General features: G+C 44.6%; 1 protein-coding gene across 1 annotated transcript in view; it reads left to right on the top strand.

The window, feature by feature from the left end:
* LOC143786271 (neuronal acetylcholine receptor subunit alpha-7-like) overlaps positions 1–6,890 on the top strand; it is a 275,561-nt gene extending 268,671 nt beyond the window's left edge. Inside the window, exon 10 of the mRNA XM_077275551.1 lies at positions 5,934–6,890. Within this exon, the coding sequence (XP_077131666.1) occupies positions 5,934–6,458 (525 nt within the window). The 3' untranslated portion in view covers positions 6,459–6,890. The remainder of the gene's footprint in view (positions 1–5,933) is intronic.
* The last annotated feature ends 12,930 nt before the right edge of the window (positions 6,891–19,820 follow it).

The raw sequence follows: 19,820 nt of genomic DNA on the forward strand, positions 1-19,820 counted from the left end.
TGCTGGTCTGTGTGGTGTGGGAGTTTTTCTCGCACCCATAGACTTTCATTGGCGAGTCTCGGGCGATATACGGTGCAAATTGCAGCATGCTGCGATTTTGTAATAGGGTGCAGGGTTGCGTATGTCACCACGGAACAGACAGACCAACTGTTGAGGGGAATTTATTAACAGGAGTAAGATTCTCCTCGCAGGGAGTTAACAGGGGGTTAATAGAGGTAAATCAAACAGTAAACAGTTAAGCGAAAATGAAAGGGTTAACGAGTGTTCTTGTAACTTATCAGTCCAGGGAGGTCCTGACTGGAGGGTCCTAATTTCGGCGTGGGTACAGTCACCAGCAGAGTTCGCTTTCATGTACTCACAAGATGAAGTCTTTAGCTTTTACAGCACAGCCAGGAATCAGGGGCTCCACACTGTTAAGTCTCTCACCAAGAATCACAGTCTCTGTACTGATACTGCAGGGACCAGGGAATAGAAGTCTCTTCTCTGTTTCCTGGAAACTCCGGGGTTAAGACTTTTCTCTTCAACGTGAAACTGAAATCAGGAAGTAGCACAGTCTCGTTCACTGCTGCAGAAGTCTCTTGTATGTTAGCCTGGCAGTTTCTCTGTAGTAACGATGTCACACACACACTGGACAGTTACTTATCACACTCAGGGATCTTTGCTTGTCACTGCGGTCACCAGGGCTGCACCTGAGTCACTGTCTCTGATTCAGGAGGCTTCCGAGTCTACACCCTCACATCCAGCCTTCACTGTGGTGGGTATCTCAGCCTCAGTGCCCTCACGGGGAGCACTACCTTTAGGGGAGCACGGCGCTGCAGCCTGCCCTCTCTTTGGCGCCCTGCCTTCTCCCTGCTCTCCCGCTCTTTTCTGACCACACCCCTCTCTCTTCCCAGCAGTCACCTGGCCCCCTCTGTCCAGGGCAGAAAGTCTTCCCCCCAACAACCCAGCTGTCTGACTAAGTGGTTCTAGGCAAGGAGCAGGGAAAGCAACCTCCTTACATTCCCCCTCTACATTCTCTTAAAGCTCGCCATTCCACAGGCGAGGTCTCTTCGTGCTTCTCTTTGTTCTTTTTAGGGGAGTCAGATACTGGCAATCCTCGCATCTCCTTCTGCCTTTCTTCTTGCACATACTCCCAAACTAAATGGTCTAGGAGCTGTTCATCAGTCAGGTTGAGATATGCTTTCTCTGCTTCATCAACAACTTCTGTCCTCCTCTTCTTTTTCTTCTTCTTAGCCTTGCCGGTAGCAGGTGTTTGCGTAGGGGCTTCTTGCTCGGGTTCCTCAGTCTGGGGGCTTAGTACAAGCAATTCTTCTCCATAGCTCCCCCTCTCTTTGACGGGAGCATTCTCGTCGAAGCTTAAGTCAGATGAATTAAGACCATGCAGGCCGGACTCTTTGTCATCTGTGCCGGGCTCTGCGGGCATCACTTCCCAGCGCATCTCAACCACACGCCCTGTCTCACACAGCTGTTCCATTTCCCCTGTCCGATGAGGAACTGGTGAGCTGACAGCCAGCATATTCTTCACCTCAGGGGATGACATCAGTGTTTCCTCCTTCTCATCAGCTCGGACCTTGAAAACGAGTGTCGCAGGAACACTTGGCACTTTCTCTCCTTCTTCAGGAACTCGTGCTGGGCAAGGTAGTAAAACACTTTGGTGGTCTTCTCGAGTGAACGTCACTTTCTTTCCTCCAGGCTGAGTCTCACCAACAAAACCTTCAGACCCAGGCTGTAGATGCACCAGGTTCGCCTTTACGCGTTGGGACAGCACAGTCATTTCACCAGAGATGCTTGACACCTTCTCCACCTCTCCTTGGCGTCCGACATTGTGGTACTGTCTTGCCCTAGGTGGAACTCTTCTCTTCCTGCCGTACCATTCCCTCCAGGGGCGACGTTCCCTCCAGTTAGCAGGACCCTCAGCGGGTGAGCAGATCTCTGCCACCGCTCTTCTCGGGTAGGGCAATTTCTGGACATGTGTCCCACCTTTCTGCACGACCAGCACTCACGTCTGCGTCTGTCTGGAGGGCGCTTCAGTCTGGATCGTCGACCTTGGCGGGGGACATCTCTCATCTGCGGTTGCTCTTCACCCCAGGATACGGAGTTACACTCTGGGGCCACCACCGAAGCCTTCTTCATGCTGCTCACCTCTCCTCTATCTCTTTCTGGCGGCATCCACACGTTACCTCGGGGTATGCCGCTGGTCCCCAAAACGGCAGTAAGGGCTTTCCCCAGACTCTCCATCTCCTCCCAGATTCTTCTTATCTTCAGCTGGGAATCTTGGGTCCACATCGCCTCCTCTTCATTTTGACTGTGTGCTCCGCAGTTGTAGCATCAAGTCAGTCTTCTTCGCCGAGCGGCACTAGTCTCACTTTGGGGGGCGGTCTCTCTTTCTCGCACCGGAGGGCTGTACTCTGCAGCAGGGATCTTCTTATATTCAGCCACCTCCTCACGGACTCGCTTAACCTCCTTCTTCATGTCTTCTACCCATTGAGGGGCTGTTACCTCCCTGCTCCATACCTTTCCCACTGGCACTACCACCCCTTGCTCTTGCTCGCACGTGCGTGCCTCACTCCCGACCTCAGAGAAAGTCATATCTAGCTTTATGCGCATGCGCTCTCGCAGGGCCTGTTTCATCAACACATCTCGCAAGCCTGTCACCAGTTGGTCCCGCAGCACAATGTCAATTGACCCCACACCTATGCCGTCTTTCCGTATAATGGCAGTTTGAAGCTCCTGCAGCGCGTTCATATATTGCGTCACGGTCTCCCCCTCTCTTTGTACCCGGCGGAACAGTCGCATGCGCAGCTCCCCTACGTCAGTGGGGTCCCCATGCGTCTCCTCAAGTATACGTAATACTTTGTCCAGGGTATCTCTCACCTGGAGGGGTCTGAGCATAACAGAGTCCTGTGCATCCCCCTCTAGGGCCATCACAGCTATTTCCGCCTGCAGAGCCGGTGTCATAGGATGCATCCACATCATCCCTCAGATGCGCTCCGTCCAACTCCACAACATGACATTGCTCCCTGAAAATTTTGGCAGGTTAACTAACATGGCTCCCAGGGAGAAGCTAGACCTGGGGCCTCTCTCAACTGCTTGGTGTGCCCCCTCCGTGCTACCGTGTGACATCCTGCCGACTACGCCAAGTGTAATAGGGTGCAGGGTTGCGTATGTCGCCACGGAACAGACAGACCAACTGTTGAGGGGAATTCATTAACAGGAGTAAGATTCTCCTTGCAGGGAGTTAACAGGGGGTTAATAGAGGTAAATCAAACAGTAAACAGTTAAGCGAAAATGAAAGGGTTAACGAGTGTTCTTGTAACTTGTCAGTCCAGGGAGGTCCTGACTGAAGGGTCCTAATTCCGGCATGGGTACAGTCATCAGCAGAGTTGAGTTCGCTTTCATGTACTCACAAGATGAAGTCTTTAGCTTTTACAGCACAGACAGGAATCAGGGGCTCCACACTGTTAAGTCTCTCACCAAGAATCACAGTCTCTGTACTGATACTGCAGGGACCAGGGAATAGAAGTCTCTTCTCTGTTTCCTGGAAACTCCGGGGTTAAGACTTTTCTCTTCAACGTGAAACTGAAATCAGGAAGTAGCACAGTCTCGTTCACTGCTGCAGAAGTCTCTTGTATGTTAGCCTGGCAGTTTCTCTGTAGTAACGATGTCACACACACACTGGGCAGTTACTTATCACACTCAGGGATCTTTGCTTGTCACTGAGGTCACCAGGGCTGCACCCGAGTCACTGTCTCTGATTCAGGAGGCTTTCGAGTCTACACCCTCACATCCAGCCTTCACTCTGGTGGGTATCTCAGCCTCAGTGCCCTCACGGGGAGCACTACCTTTAGGGGAGCACGGCGCTGCAGCCTGCCCTCTCTTTGGCGCGCTGCTTTCTCCCTGCTCTCCCGCTCTTTTCTGACCACGCCCCTCTCTCTTCCCAGCAGTTACCTGGCCCCCTCTGTCCAGGGCAAAAAGTCTTCCCCCCAACAACCCAGCTGTCTGACTAAGTGGTTCCAGGCAAGGAGCAGGGAAAGCAACCTCCTTACATTTTCACTCGCACGTATAATACGGCCGAGAAAAAAACAGATGATGGGGGCTGCCCCATAGATTAACAATGGTCCGAGAGCTATGTGATTTTTTCTCACATAGCACTCGTCCGTATTCCTCTCTAGTGTGACTCCAGCCTTATACTACAACTCACTCCTAAGTTATGCTTTCACTGTTAATCTCATATATTCCTCAGGTATGTGTTTCAGTGTTCTATAAAGTGCACTTTTCATTTGGTGGGTTCCAGCACCATTTGCTGGTGAAATGCATGATTTATATTATCCTCAATGTACGATCTCACACAGAATGGGTATAGATCCTATTGGTCAGTGACCCTGTCACCAAGATTCAATAGGAGGAGCTACCTCCAAATCTCTGTCTTGTCTAGACAGAGACTGGAAAGTCCTCAAAGAGTCTGGTACAAGATGTGACCCAGAGCAGACCTCAGTTGATGGGTCTCCTCAACCCCTCCAGGCTACATGCCTGGAGGTTCATCCATCTTTTCATATTATCCATCTAAAGACTTACAGCCAGGCCTAATGCCTAGGATTTTTCCCTTGGCTTCTACAACCAAGATGGCTAAAGACTTTAACATTTGTCCTTTAACCCTGGATCTTGCGCTGTCCCTATTTACCCATGCTTCTCCAGCATTAGGTTGCACTACAGTGCACAGAAGAACCTATTGCCCCTCGTGTTGAGGAAATTTAGGGTCTCTCGCCTCACCACAAATTATCTGTTATTTGCTTCAAGTATATTTCTGCAGAGATTGCGACAAGCTGTGAAATGGATACAGGACGCCAGGCACTGCTTCTCACTAATACAGGTTCTTAAAGCTCCAGATCCTAAATTCTGTGTCAGCATCTAAGTGTGAACTGTATTTGCCGTGGACTACTCATGAGAGGCTGTTCCATATTGTCATGTCGGACGCTATTCACACTAGGGCGTCCGACAGACAGCGATAATTCCACATTTGTCCACTATACGTTCTATAGCGCCGGCTAGACTTTATCCAGGTTGTCCGGGGTTAATCTAGCTGGTAATCGGGTTGGAGGCTGGGTCACACCCGTGGCCTTTAAATAGTCATTCTGGACTTTGGGCGTTGCCGATTATAGCTTGTGTCTTGTGCCTGGTGATCTCGGTCTGGAGTGGTGGTCTAGGAGAAGAAATATCATATCTGGTGGTGTATTATCCTTTGTCATATTTCTCCTTCCTATATTTGTATTTGTTTTGCCCTGTGCACATTTTAGTGTTTTCCTGTGTGTCTGCGGCATGGTGCGTTTTTAGTTTTCCCTGTCTGTGCTTTCTGTAGGGGTTGGTGTGTGGTCTAATCACTGGGTGGCGGGTGGAGGTTTAAGCATAGGACTGAAACAGGAGTCAGGGTCAGGCCTGGTGGCCCAGACAAGCACACCATCAGTGTAAATTCTGGGAGAGGGACAGACAGGGTTTTCCCTAGTCTGAGGGATATCGCAGGGGCCCGGGTAATCAGCTGTAGTCTACCCAGTACCCGCATGCCACATATTTGTTCCAAGTTATATTTCCCATTCCTGCTGAAGTAAAAGCAACTGTTATCCCAAGACCTGTTGTCTGTGGTCATTCATTCGGCTGTGGACACTGTGTGGGGGTGGATAGCAGGGAATGTTCGGCCTGGTCGTTACAATAGCATACTATAAGGTAAGATAAAATGAGAAAATACTTTGATCACGTAAAGATAAAAACAAATATCCTGTTGTCACGTCAGAATTGGGTGTGTCCTATAATAACATGAAATATGATACTAAAATTCATATATGGTTATAACAATTAATTTGTCCAGATTCTATTGATTTGGTACCATAGACATAATATTACTTTCATGATTACTCATTAATTGTCCTTTTCTATTTCAGGTAAGGGTGATCTTGCTCAACTGGTGTGCATGGTTTTTAAGAATGAGAAAACCAGGTGAAAATAGAATACCGATCCCTTGTAAATATACTTACCCGAACCACCATTCAAGTATGAGCAGTATCGAAATGAACATTGTATCTGGGCACCAATCTACAAATGGCAACATTCTCTACTGTGGTTACCACAACCTGGAGAGCCCGTGCTGTCCACCTACCAGTGACTCTGGGGTTATGTGTGGTAGAGTGGCATGCCCTTCTCTAGAAGACAGTGATCTCCTCCAGAAGAAGTGTTTAAGAGAGTGCATGCCAGAAATAACCAAGATATTAGAGGAGGTGCAGTACATTGCCAGACGATTCCGAGATCACGATGAAGGAGAAGAGATCTGCAGTGAATGGAAGTTTGCTGCTGCAGTCATTGACCGTTTGTGTCTTGTAGCTTTCTCTCTTTTTGCCATTATCTGTACAATCGCCATCTTGATGTCCGCACCAAACTTTGTAGAAGCTGTTTCCAAGGACTTTACATGAAGGAAACTTAGCTAATTTTGCTGCCGGGCAAAAAAAAAAAGAGTTTCAATGTTATTGCTTGTTATGTCTTCAGATGTATAACAATTGAGAAAAATAATTGTGTGTTAGTGAACAAATATTATTGAAAATATACAGCCAACTAAAGAAATGGAAATCAAAAGGTGTCTTAAATGTAGGCAAAAATTGTACAAATGTTAGTATTAGCAATCAAAGAACTGTTTGGCCATACATTATCCTATTATACTGTTAATTATACAAAACTATTAAAAAAAAGTGAGACATAATAAAGTGATATGAAAACAAGGACTAGCCACATTCACCGTAAGTGTCACAATGTTTCACAATGCGCTATTACTGCAGCCAATGGAGAGGATTACATCCAAGAACTGACTGAGCCTACATTGACGTTAATAAAAACATTATTTATTTTCATGTCCTGCTCATTCTTATCAGAAAGGTGAATGCCTGATCTCCTTTAGGCCGGTTTCACACGTCAGTGGCTCCGGTACGTGAGGTGACAGTTTCCTCCCGTACCGGAGACACTGACACACGTAGACCCATAAAAATCAATGCATCTGTTCAGATGTCATTGATTTTGTGCGGACCGTGTGCGGACCGTGTCTCCGTGTGCCAAACACGGAGACATGTCAGTGTTCGTGGGAGCGCACGGATTACACGGACCCAATAGAGTCAATGGGTCCGTGTAAAACACGGACCTCACACGGACATTCTCCGTCTGGGGTCCGTGTGGCGTGCCGGAGACAGCGCTACAGTAAGCGCTGTCCCCCCCACATGGTGCTGAAGCCGCCATTCATATGTTCCCTGTAGCAGCGTTTGCTACAGAGAAAATATGAATGATAGTGTTTAAAATAAAGATCCATGTGTCCGCCGCCCCCCCACCCCCTGTGCGCCCCCCCCCGCTGGTCAGAAAATACTCACCCGGATCCCCCGTCGGCAGTCGCTCCTTCCTGGTCTGGCCGCGGCTTCTCTACTGTATGCGGCCAATTACACTCATGAATATGTGGCTCCACCTCCAATAGGGGCGGAGCCGCCTATTCATGAGTGTAAATGAGCGGCCCCACGTGACCGCATACAGTAAGCCGCGGCCAGACCAGGAAGGAGCGACTGCCGACGGGGGATCCGGGTGAGTATTTTCTGACCAGCGGGGGGGGCGCACAGGGGGTGGGGGGGCGGCGGACACATGGATCTTTATTTTAAACACTATTCTTCATATTTTCCCTGCAGCAAACGTTGCTGCAGGGATGATATGAATCGCAGCTTCAGCACCATGCAGAGTGGGTACCACACGCTCCGTGTGGTACCCACTCGCCATACGGGCGGCACACGTGTGCCGCAGGTATGGCCTCCGTGAGTTCCCAGGCACACGGACACGGATAACTCCGGTACCGATTTATTCCGGTACCGGAATTATCTGGACGTGTGGGACAGCCCTTAGGTTGTAAACTTCATAGTTATTTTCAGGCGTGGACCTAAAAGGGTTGGAGTGGTAGAAGTTGCACCCAGGTTCTGGTATCTAAGTAGGTGGAAAGATCTTTCTGATAAAGGATTTAATATGTGATTCATTTATCAGAGAATAATATTAACTCTATGAAAAATACATCTATCTTTTCTTGTGACTATAAGAAGATCTGATGGGTTTCAGTATTAGGCCGGGGTCACATGTGTGAGTGCAATGCAAGAAACTCGCACGAGTCTCTTGCATCAATACCTGGCACTGCCGCCGGCACTCGGGGTCGGAGCGTTCAGCTACATAGAAATACATGTATCCACACGCTCCGGTCTTGAGTGTCAGCAGCAATGCCGTGTATTGGCACGAGTTTCTCGCATTGCACTCGTAAGTGTGACCCCGGCCTTAAGGGCATAGTAGGAATCAAGGATCTTTACCATTGTTAATGCTGGGAATTCAGAACAAATATTTGCCTTGCTCACAAATAATGTAGTGGATTGGAATCAATAGTGTACTTATAAATGCTTCTGCACATAGTAGTATTACAGCTCTGTACAGTCTCTATATTGGTTCCTCTTTTATTCTTCAATTTATTAAACAAACTCATTAAACATTAAAAACATAGCGCCTTCCGTTATAGTCTGCATTCATTCTAAGGGAGACTATCTCCATACATCCGGACCTCACATGCCTGTACAGTAGTACACATAGATTGATGCATCTCTCCATTGTTTCGGTAGCTCTTAGGCTGGGTTCACATTCCGTTGGTGCAGTCTGTGTAACGCATGCGTTAATCGGACTGCACCAACGCTAGTGCCTTTTCCAAGATCGCATTATACGATCGCGATAGCATCTGCGTAGCGGTAACAGACCCGGAAACGCTGAAGGCCGCGTCCGAGGGTCCGTTACAGAATGCCAGCATATCGATCGCTAACGCATGCCGATTATGACATGCATTAGCAATGCGCTACATAATGCGCTGAAGCATCCGTTACATTGCGTTAGTGCCGCTGGGTAACGGATGCCGTCAGCGCACTGACATTGACGCAATGTGATCCTGGCCTTAGTGTTAGATGCAAAATGTTGGGCTTTGTGCAGAATAACCCACTCTGCTGCTTTGTATATCTGATTACATACATGCAGAAATAGACACAGTAAGGCCGGCGTCACACTCGGCGTAAGACAATACGGTCCGTATTTTACAGCCGTAATACGGAGAAATGTTCCCAAAATAGTGATCCGTAGTCAGGGTGTGTCAGCGTATTTTGTGCATGGCATCCTCCGTATGTAATCCGTATGGCATCCGAACTGCGATATTTTCTCGCAGGCTTGCAAAACTGACATCTAATGGATCTATGTGCTCAAATGTTCGGTAAAACATATATACAGTATATATATATATATATATATATATATATATATATATATACTAGCTGTACTACCCGGCTTCGCCCGGGTTAATGACTGCTGTTAGCAAAATAGAATGTGTTAACAAAAATTTATTCTGCACACAAAAACCACAAAACAAATAGATAGAAATGTAATTATTAAAAGGCAAAAACTAAGCAAATAGAAGCATTTCACAACATATATTAGCTTTGTTATACTGAGAATGTCTTTGTTGCCTATATTAACCAATCAGAGCTCAGGTTAATTAACTGTAGCAAAATAGAAGCTGAGCTGTGATTGGTTGCTATTGGCAGCCTGATAAATCCCCAGCCAACAGGAAGCCCTCCCCCCTGGCAGTATATATTAGCTCACACATACACATAATAGACAGGTCATGTGACTGACAGCTGCCGTATTTCCTATATGGTACATTTGTTGCTCTTGTAGTTTGCTTATTAATCAGATTTTTATTTTTGAAGGACAATACCAGACTTGTGTGTGTTTTAGGGCGAGTTTTATGTGTCAAGTTGTGTGTGTTGAGTTGCGTGTGGCGACATGCATGTAGCGACTTTTGTGAGATGAGTTTTGTGTGGCGACATGCGTGTAGCAACATTTTGTGTGTTGAGTTGCATGTGACAGGTTAGTGTAGCAAGTTGTGTGCAGCAAGATTTGTGCATGGCGAGTTTTGCGCGTGGCGAGTTTTATGTGTGGTGCATTTTGAGTATGTGCAAGTTTTGTGTGAGGCAACTTTTGCATGTGGTGCAACTTTTGTACATGTGGCAATTTTTCTGTGTGTGCAAGTTTTGCATGAGGTGAGTTTTCCATGAGGTGAGTTTTGCACGTGTGGCGAGTTTTGCGTGAGCCTAGTTTTGCATATGGCGAGTTTTGCATGTAGCGAGTTTTGAGTGGTGACTTTTGTGTTTCGACTTTTATGTGGCGAGGTTGGTGTGTGTGTGTGGTGAAATGTGTGCTGAGGGTGGTATATGTGTTCAAGCACGTGGTAGTGTGTGGCGCATTTTGTGTTTGTGTTCATATCCCCGTGTGTGGTGAGTATCCCATGTCGGGGCCCCACCTTAGCAACTGTACGGTATATACTCTTTGTCGCCATCGCTCTCATTCTTTAAGTCCTCATTGTTCACATCTGGCAGCTGTCAATTTTCCTCCAACACTTTTCCCTTCACTTTTTCCCCATTATGTAGATAGGAGCAAAATTGTTTGGTGAATTGGAACGCGCGGGGTTAAAATTTCACCTCACAACATAGCCTATGACGCTCTCGGGGTCCAGACGTGTGACTGTGCAAAATTTTGTGGCTGTAGCTGCGACGGTACAGATGCCAATCCCGGACATACACACATACATACATACACACATTCAGCTTTATATATTAGATATACCTGTATGTAATCTCCTGTATATAGTATATACCTGTGTGTCATCTCACCTATATATAGTATATATCTGTGTGTCATCTCCTGTATATAGTATATACCTGTATGTCATCTCCTCCTATACATAGCATATACCTGTGTCATCTCCTCCTGTATATACTATATACCTGTAGGTAATCTGCTCCTGTATATAGTATATACCTGTGTGTCATCTCCTCCTGTATATAGTATATACCTGTATGTCATCTCCTCCTGTATGTAGTATGTACCTGTATGTCATCTCCTCCTCTATATAGTATATACCTGTGTGTCATCTCTCCTGTATATAGTATATATCTGTGTGTCATCTCCTCCTGTATATAGTATATACCTGTGTGTCATCTCCCCTGTAAATAGTATATACCTGTGTGTCATCTCCTGTATATAGTATATAGCTGTATGCCATCTCCTCCTGTATTAGCCCTCGTTCACACGTTATTTGGTCAGTATTTTTACCTCAGTATTTGTAAGCTAAAATGGCAGCCTGATAAATCCCCAGCCAACAGTAAGCCCACCCCCTGGCAGTATATATTAGCTCACACATACACATAATAGACTGGTCATGTGACTGACAGCTGCCGGATTCCTATATGGTACATTTGTTGCTCTTGTAGTTTGTCTGCTTATTAATCAGATTTTTATTTTTGAAGGATACCAGACTTGTGTGTGTTTTAGGGCGAGTTTCGTGTGTCAAGTTGTGTGTGTTGAGTTGCGTGTGGCGACATGCATGTAGGGACTTTTGTGAGATGAGTTTTGTGTGGCGACATGCGTGTAGCAACTTTTTGTGTGTCGAGTTGCATGTGACAGGTTAGTGTAGCAAGTTGTGTGCAGCAAGTTTTGCGCATGGCGAGTTTTGCGCGTGGCGAGTTTTATGTGTGGTGCCTTTTGAGTATGTGCAAGTTTTGTGTGAGGCAACTTTTGCATGTGTTGCAACTTTTGTGCATGTGGCAATTTTTCTGCGTGTGGCAATTTTTCTGCGTGTGCAAGTTTTGCGTGTGGCGAGTTTTGCACGTGTGGCGAGTTTTGCATGTGGAGAGTTTTGCGCGTGGCGAGTTTTGAGCGGCGACTTTTGTGTTTCTACTTTTATGTGGCGAGGTTGGTGTATGTGTGGTGAAATGTGCACTGAGGGTGGTATATGTGTTCGAGCACGTGGTAGTGTGTGGCGCATTTTGTGTGTGTGTTCATATCCCCGTGGTGGTGTGATTATCCCATGTTGGGGCCCCACCTTAGCAACTGTACAGTATATACTCTTTGGTGCCATCGCTGTCATTCTTTAAGTCCCCCTTGTTCACATCTGGCAGCTGTTAATTTGCCTCCAACACTTTTCCTTTCATTTTTTCCCCATTATGTAGATAGGGGCAAAATTGTTTGGTGACTTGGAAAGCGCGGGGTTAAAATTTCACCTCACAATATAGCTTTGACGCTCTCAGGGTCCAGACGTGTGACTGTGCAAAATTTTGTGCCTGTAGCTGCGACGCCTCCAACACTTTTCCTTTCACTTTTTCCCCATTATGTAGATAGGGGCAAAATTGTTTGGTGAATTGGAAAGCGCGGGGTTAAAATTTCACCTCACAACATAGCCTATGACGCTCTCGGGGTCCAGACGTGTGACTGTGCAAAATTTTGTGGCTGTAGCTGCTACGGTTCAGATGCCAATCCCGGACATACATACATACATACATACATACACACACACACACATTCAGCTTTATATATTAGATATATATATATATGTCATTGAGACACATATATATATATTCTGTATTTATATTTCATTCAGCGCGATATCTGTGAAAAGCCGGTAATTCAATTGCCAGCTTTTCATTTCTCCTGCACAAACCCGACATGATATGAGACATGGTTTACATACAGTAAACCATCTCATATCCGCTTTTTTTTTTAATATTCCACACTGCTAATGTTAGTAGTGTGTATGTGCAAAATGTGGGCGCTGTAGCTGCGCAAATAAAGGGTTAATGGCGGAAAAAATTGGCGTGGGCTCCCGCGCAATTTTCTCCACCAGAATGGTAAAGCCAGTGACTGAGGGCAGATATTAATAGCCAGGAGAGGGTCCATGGTTATTGGCCCCCCCGTGGCTAAAAACATCTGCCCCCAGCCACCCCAGAAAAGGCACATCTGGAAGATGCGCCTATTCTGGCACTTGTCCACTCTCTTCCCACTCCCTGTAGCGGTGGGATATGGGGTAATGAAGTGTTAATGCCACCTTGCTATTGTAAGGTGACATTAAGCCAGATTAATAATGGAGAGGCGTCAATTATGACACCTATCCATTATTAATCCAATAGTACAAAATGGTTAATAAAACACACACACATTATTAAAAAGTATTTTAATGAAATAAACACACAGGTTGTTTTAATATTTTATTGCTCTCTCAATCCATTTGCAAACCCTCGCTTGGCAAAATAATAAACGCACAAGACACATACCCTCAGATGAACCGTCACGTCCCACGAGGTAATCCATCTGAAGGGGTTAATTATTTTACAGCCATGAGCTGTGCTAATGCACTCGCTCGTGTCTGTAATCCCCGGGTAATGAAGGAAATCTGAGTGATCTGTACTTACATTGAGTTGCGGTGATGCGCCCTCTGGTGGATGAACTCATATGAACTCGAGCGTGGGAACTTTTCCAAGGCTGCAGTTCATGAGTTCATCCACCAGAGGGCGCATCACCGCAACTCAATGTAAGTACAGATCACTCAGATTTCCTTCATTACCCGGGGATTACAGACACGAGCGAGTGCATTAGCACAGCTCATGGCTGTAAAATAATTAACCCCTTCAGATGGATTACCTCGTGGGACGTGACGGTTCATCTGAGGGTATGTATCTTGTGCGTTTATTATTTTGCCAAGCGAGGGTTTGCAAATGGATTGAGAGAGCAATAAAATATTAAAACAACCTGTGTGTTTATTTCATTAAAATACTTTTTAATAATGTGTGTGTGTTTTATTAACCATTTCGTACTATTGGATTAATAATGGATAGGTGTCATAATTGACGCCTCTCCATTATTAATCTGGCTTAATGTCACCTTACAATAGCAAGGTGGCATTAACCCTTCATTACCCCATATCCCACCGCTACAGGGAGTGGGAAGAGAGTGGCCAAGTGCCAGAATAGGCGCATCTTCCAGATGTGCCTTTTCTGGGGTGCCTGGGAGCAGATGTTTGTAGCCAGGGGGGGCCAATAACCATGGACCCTCTCCTGGCTATTAATATCTGCCCTCAGTCACTGGCTTTACCATTCTGGCGGAGAAAATTGCGCGGGAGCCCACGCCAATTTTTTCCGCCATTTAACCCTTTATTTGCGCAGCTACAGCGCCCACATTTTGCACATACACACTACTAACATTAGTAGTGTGGAATATGCAAAAAAAAGGGGGATATGACATGGTTTACTGTATGTAAACCATGTCTCATATCATGTCGGGTTTGGGAAGGAGAAATGAAAAGCCGGCAATTGAATTACCGACTTTTCACTAACACCGCTGCGTATTTCTCGCAAGTCACACTGCTGGTCCGTGTGGAATCCGTATTTTTCTCGCCCCCATAGACTTTCATTGGCATATTATTTGCGCAATACGCTGACAAACGCAGCATGCTGCGATTTTGTACGGCCGTAGAACGCCGTATATTACGGATCCGTAATATACGGCTGATAGGACTAGACCCATTGAGAATCATTGTGCCGTATGTTATGCGAGTTTTACGCACGTAGTTTCTGCGCTCTTACGTCCGTAAAACTCGCATGTGTGACGGCGGCCTAACACAGAATAATATCTGAAATATGTCTCCAATATTCTAGATCGTGAATGATCAATACTATCTCAGTTTCCAAAACATTGTGCTGTAACAGCCAGAATGAATGTGACATGCAGTATATGTTTATTAGTGGCTATCTGCATACTTAAAGGGAATCTGTCAGCAAGTTATGTAATCTGAAAGCATCATGAGGTAGTGACAGAGACCCTGGCTCCAGTGATTTGTCGCTTACTCTGAGTGCAACAATTGGGATACAATCATTACAGTTTTCTTTACTGGAGATCTAGCAGTGCTCAAAATGCTGAGCTGTGTATAATCCCGCCCACATCACTGATTGGCAGTTGTCCGTGTACGTTGTATATTGACAAAAAGCTGCTAATCAGTGATGGGGGTGGGGTTATACAGAGCAAAAATGACTAGGAAGCACGAGACACCTAGTCGTGTAGTGATAATTATTACCTGTTGATAATACAGTGGTTTTATTGAAAAAGAAAAACATAGCCTAGTAAGTGACACATCACTGTAATCAGAGTTTTTGACTCTACTTAATTTTGCTCTCATATTACAAAGCAAAAGCATGCTGACAGATTACCTTTAAATTCCCAGGGAAGTATTGCATATAAGTCTTGCTATGCCGACTTGGTACTTTCCACAAGAAGAAACATTATCTCTTAAAGGGAATCTGTCGGCATCTGTTTGCTGTGTAATCTGAGGACAGCTTGAGGTAGGGGCTGAGATTTCAGGGATGTGATACTTTTTAGGCTGTATTCTATTGTTTCAATACAATGGAAACCAAAAAGAGAACCTGGAAATCTTAATAGGAAACATGTGGAACAATCGGTGTGAAGATAAACATACCTTTATTGGACAAAATGGTAAACGGTAACACCTCAAGCAAGGAGACAATAAATACAAGAGTAGAAACATGCAATAAAGAAATTACAAAGGACCACTGGGTAATAGAATGAGTCTGACCATATAAGTATAATTGCAATATTTCATAGTAAACTATAATAGCCACTATGTACAGACTCATTAAATGTGTACCTACTGCCAGAAGGAGGGAAGAAAAATTATCCCTCATGGGAGTTTCCCATATAAGCACAAATGTTGAAATCTTTACCTGGGGAATATGTGTAGTAGTAACAATATGAACCAAACAGGAAGGAGATGTGGCAGAAAGAAATGCACCAAGAGAATATAAAGACATATGGTATATATATATATATATATATATATATATATATATATATATATATAAATATATATATATATATATATATATATATATCCTCCTGTGCCAGCTGTGACTTGTATTGTTCAAGAATATTGTACTTGTTTTTATTATGTATACCCCTCCTCACATGTAAAGCGCCATGGAATAAATGGCGCTATAATATTAAATAATAATAATATATATATACTGTATATATAATATGACAACTGGTATGCGCAAGGGAAGAAAATGCCAAAAATAGAGGAATACGGCACTGAGAAGTGCAAGTAAGCATGCAAATGAAGCAGGTAATGAGCAAACAATGTGCAAATATGTAGACAATGTGCAAACAGCGCAAGTAATGAAGAGGCAATGGAGAGTTGTACCTGAGTGGTCCGCACTCCGCAGTCCAACTGCGGCGCACACATCGAAGCGCATTTTGGAACGTGTCCTTTGTCAGGGGGTATTGTCCATGGGGTTTAAAAAGGGAGGCTGTGTGGAGGCCGATAGAAGGATGTCGGAAGTCAATGCCGCCCGCGTCATGTGACCGATGACACAGAGTCACATGACACAGCGTTACCAGGCACATGAACACGCGGGATGCGGAGAATAGCCAGGACACAGACAGCTCCGGCCAGGTCATATGAGCAAGGCAAGATGAATTTAAACAGAGGATGGTAATATAATGTTGATGGTGCCCGCTTTGTATATGATATGGAGTGTTGGAATAAGGGACGGTTACCATTTGGTCCAATAAAGGTATGTTTATCTTCACACTGATTGTTCCACATTTTTCCTATTAAGATAATAAGTTCAGGGCTCTCTTTTTTGGTTTAAAAGTAATCTTCGGAATGATCTACCATTCATCCACTAGCAAATATATGTCATTTATTCCACATAGTGGCTAATAATACAATGAATGTTTTATCGCCAGGAGATTGCCTTGACTGCAGCATTTATATTAGTTAAAAAAAAAAATTTTCTGAAAAGGTTTATATATAATTTAGAATGGATTTGAAACTGCTGATGTGAAAATTATTGATTGCCATATATCGTGAGAAAAAAGGAATGAAGAAATGGGATGAAATGAAATATGGAGCGCATAAACAGTTTTCTGTTTTCCCTCTTTTACACTGGATTAGACCTTATTTGCGCTTTATTGTCTCCCCAGCCTAATTTTATCCGCAGATCTAAGACTTCCTGTCCTCTTTCTCTCTCATGAGGCTATTTGCATATTTAAACTCCCAGGAGACCGTTTCATGGCCAATAAGTTCTTTATGCCATCCTTACACTCTTCACAAGGAGAAATCTTACACAGGTTGTACTCCAACATGGTTACATGAGAGGTCTTCTCCTCTCTAATGATTGTGTTCCGTTTTATAGCGATATGATATCTTATGCAATCTCTATGAACAGACAGAAATGTTCTTATTTAATCTTTGTGCCTATATTTTGGTCTCTTCCTGCCATCCATGACAGTCATCACATGCTGCTCCATTCCTGCTTCTACCCTTTTTTCAGCTCATATAGCTTCATACCTTGCCTGAGAAACTGAAACTGCATCCCCCTATTTCCTGTCCACCATTATCTATAGCTGTAGATGGATTATTTGATAATTGAGTTTTGCTAACCTTAACCGAGAAGCTGCAGGCAGAATAACAACATTTACAAGATGCTAAAGGTGTTACAATTTGAGATTTTCAAATCTTTTGAAATGCAAATACACCACCTTCAAAAAAGTCTTTGCCAAAAATTAGATTTTTCTAAAGTGCTGCTAAGCCTAAAATTGCCCAAAAAAGATGTGTACCACCATGAGGCCTCTTAGGAGTGTATTGAAAAAGGGTCTAAAAATAATCGTTTTTGGGTGGCAGTAGCCTGCCTTGCTGGAGTTTATACACAGGCGGTGCAAACAGAAAAGGTTGTATCTTTTTCAAAAGAGTTGTTGCAAAAAATTATCTCTTTTTGGGAACTATTAAGAGCTTTATTGTTTGCTAAATGAAGTGATAGCTTTTCCGTCCACGCTGGAGCAGATTAGCTGTTTTGAAAGTGAAGAAGTAAAGGCTTCTGAACTAGGAGTCAAAAAATTCTTCCCATTTGTGATCCACAACACTTGTGCTATTGTCATAATGATTTATCAAATACAAAGGCTTTTTTCAAGTCATCCTGAAATTATTCCTTTATTTAGGGAGCACAAACAAATATCTGTTTAAAAAAAAGGAGAAGTAATGGCTTCTCAACTAGGAGTGAAAAAAAATAATTGTTATTTTGAGAGCCGTTTCATGGTTGTATACCCTCAAGAGAGTATGCTTACCAGCAGCAGTGCAGTATAGCTATACAACACACTGAACAAGTGCAGGAGATGTGTGTAGGCAGGCTCGGACTGGCCCATAGGGTAACAGGGGAATCCCCCGGTGGGCCCTGTGCAGATCTGGGCCCCCAACCCCACTTTATGAGAAGTACTTGCCATAATTCAATTGATTCTGTATAGAAAAGGCAAAATCTCATCATTCATTAATCAAACTACCCAGTTTTATTATTTTATAGAGATATAGGTACATTTGTGAACGAGGGTAGTGTAATATTTGTATGCAAGTGGGCCCCCAAAGTCAATGTTACTGGTGGGCCCTTGGCACCCCAGTCCGACACTGTGTGTAGGTCTATAGTCGCAGAGGCCACTTGGTATAACTGTATGTAGGATCAGGCAAGAAGATGTCTGGCAGTGTAGGGCCAGCAATGGCAGCCCCAGCAGAAGCAATACAGTATAGCATTGTAAAACAGGGTGCAGCCAAGAGATATGTTTCTTTGCTTCACAGTATAAAAATATGATAGGCTAGACAAGAGCAATGGCATCAGCAATACATAATAGATGACATGATAGGCAGAGAGTAATTACCCAGCACTTGTGGCAACAAAAGAATGTAGAAAGCAGACAACAAACAGACAGACAGGCAGATAGTATGATTGATCCGATTACTGGCATCAAACGTAGGTGAAGAAAAGTTCACACTGATGCATGCCAGTTTTATTTTGACAAATATAAGTTTTCCACACTTGCACAAGAAACCTGGTAAGTTTGGGTATGAAAAAGCCACTGGTCATGCTGAATAGCCTCACTAACAGTAGACTGGACATGACAGTATGCCCATAGCAAACTGAGAAATAGGTACACTGAGCAGAACAATAACTCAAGCTAACGGTGTTGCTCAGAAGTAACACCATCCTACTGTGACCGAGACGAGTAATGTGACATATATTCAATAATGCCCTACACTTCATCCCCACTAATATGCTTGCTACTTGCCAAAGTTCTAGGACCCCTACTCTTCTCAATCTATACACTTGTCCTGAGACAACTCACAAAGTCCCATGGATTCCAGTACCACCTTCATGCTGATGACACTCAGATCTACCTTTCTGGCCCAGACGTCACCTCTCTGCTGTCCAGAATCCCGTAGTATCTATCAGCCATATCCTCCTTCTCCTCTCGCTTCCTCAAACTCAATGTGGACAAATCTGAACTCATCATCTTACCTCCATCTCATAGATCTTCCTTACCTGACTTATCTATTGCAATTAACAACATCACGCTTCCTGCATACCGGAAGTCCGCTGCCTCGGAGTAACCCTTGACTCTGCACTGTCCTTCAAACCACTCATCCAAGCTCTTTCCACCTCCTGTCGCCTCCAGCTCAAAAATATCTCCAGAATCCGTCCTTTTCTCAACCGTCAATCTACTAAAATGCTTGTGCATGCCCTCATCATCTCCCGCCTTGACTACTGCAACATCCTTTTCTGTGGCCTCCCTGCTAACACCCTTGCACCTCTCCAGTCTATCTTTAACTCTGCTGCCAGACTAATTCATCTCTCTCCTCGCTACTCCTCCACTTCACCCCTCTGCAAATCTCTTCACTGGCTCCCATTCCTTCACCGTGTCCAGTTCAAATTACTAACACTGACCTACAAAGCCATCCATAACCTGTCTCCTCCATATATCGCTGAAGTAATCTAACAATATCTTCCCTCACGTAATCTCCAATCCTTCCAAGACCTCCTTCTCTCCTCCACACTTATCCG

This window comes from Ranitomeya variabilis, chromosome 1 (genome assembly GCF_051348905.1).
Source record: "Ranitomeya variabilis isolate aRanVar5 chromosome 1, aRanVar5.hap1, whole genome shotgun sequence".
In the NCBI taxonomy this organism is placed as follows: Eukaryota; Metazoa; Chordata; class Amphibia; order Anura; family Dendrobatidae; genus Ranitomeya; species Ranitomeya variabilis.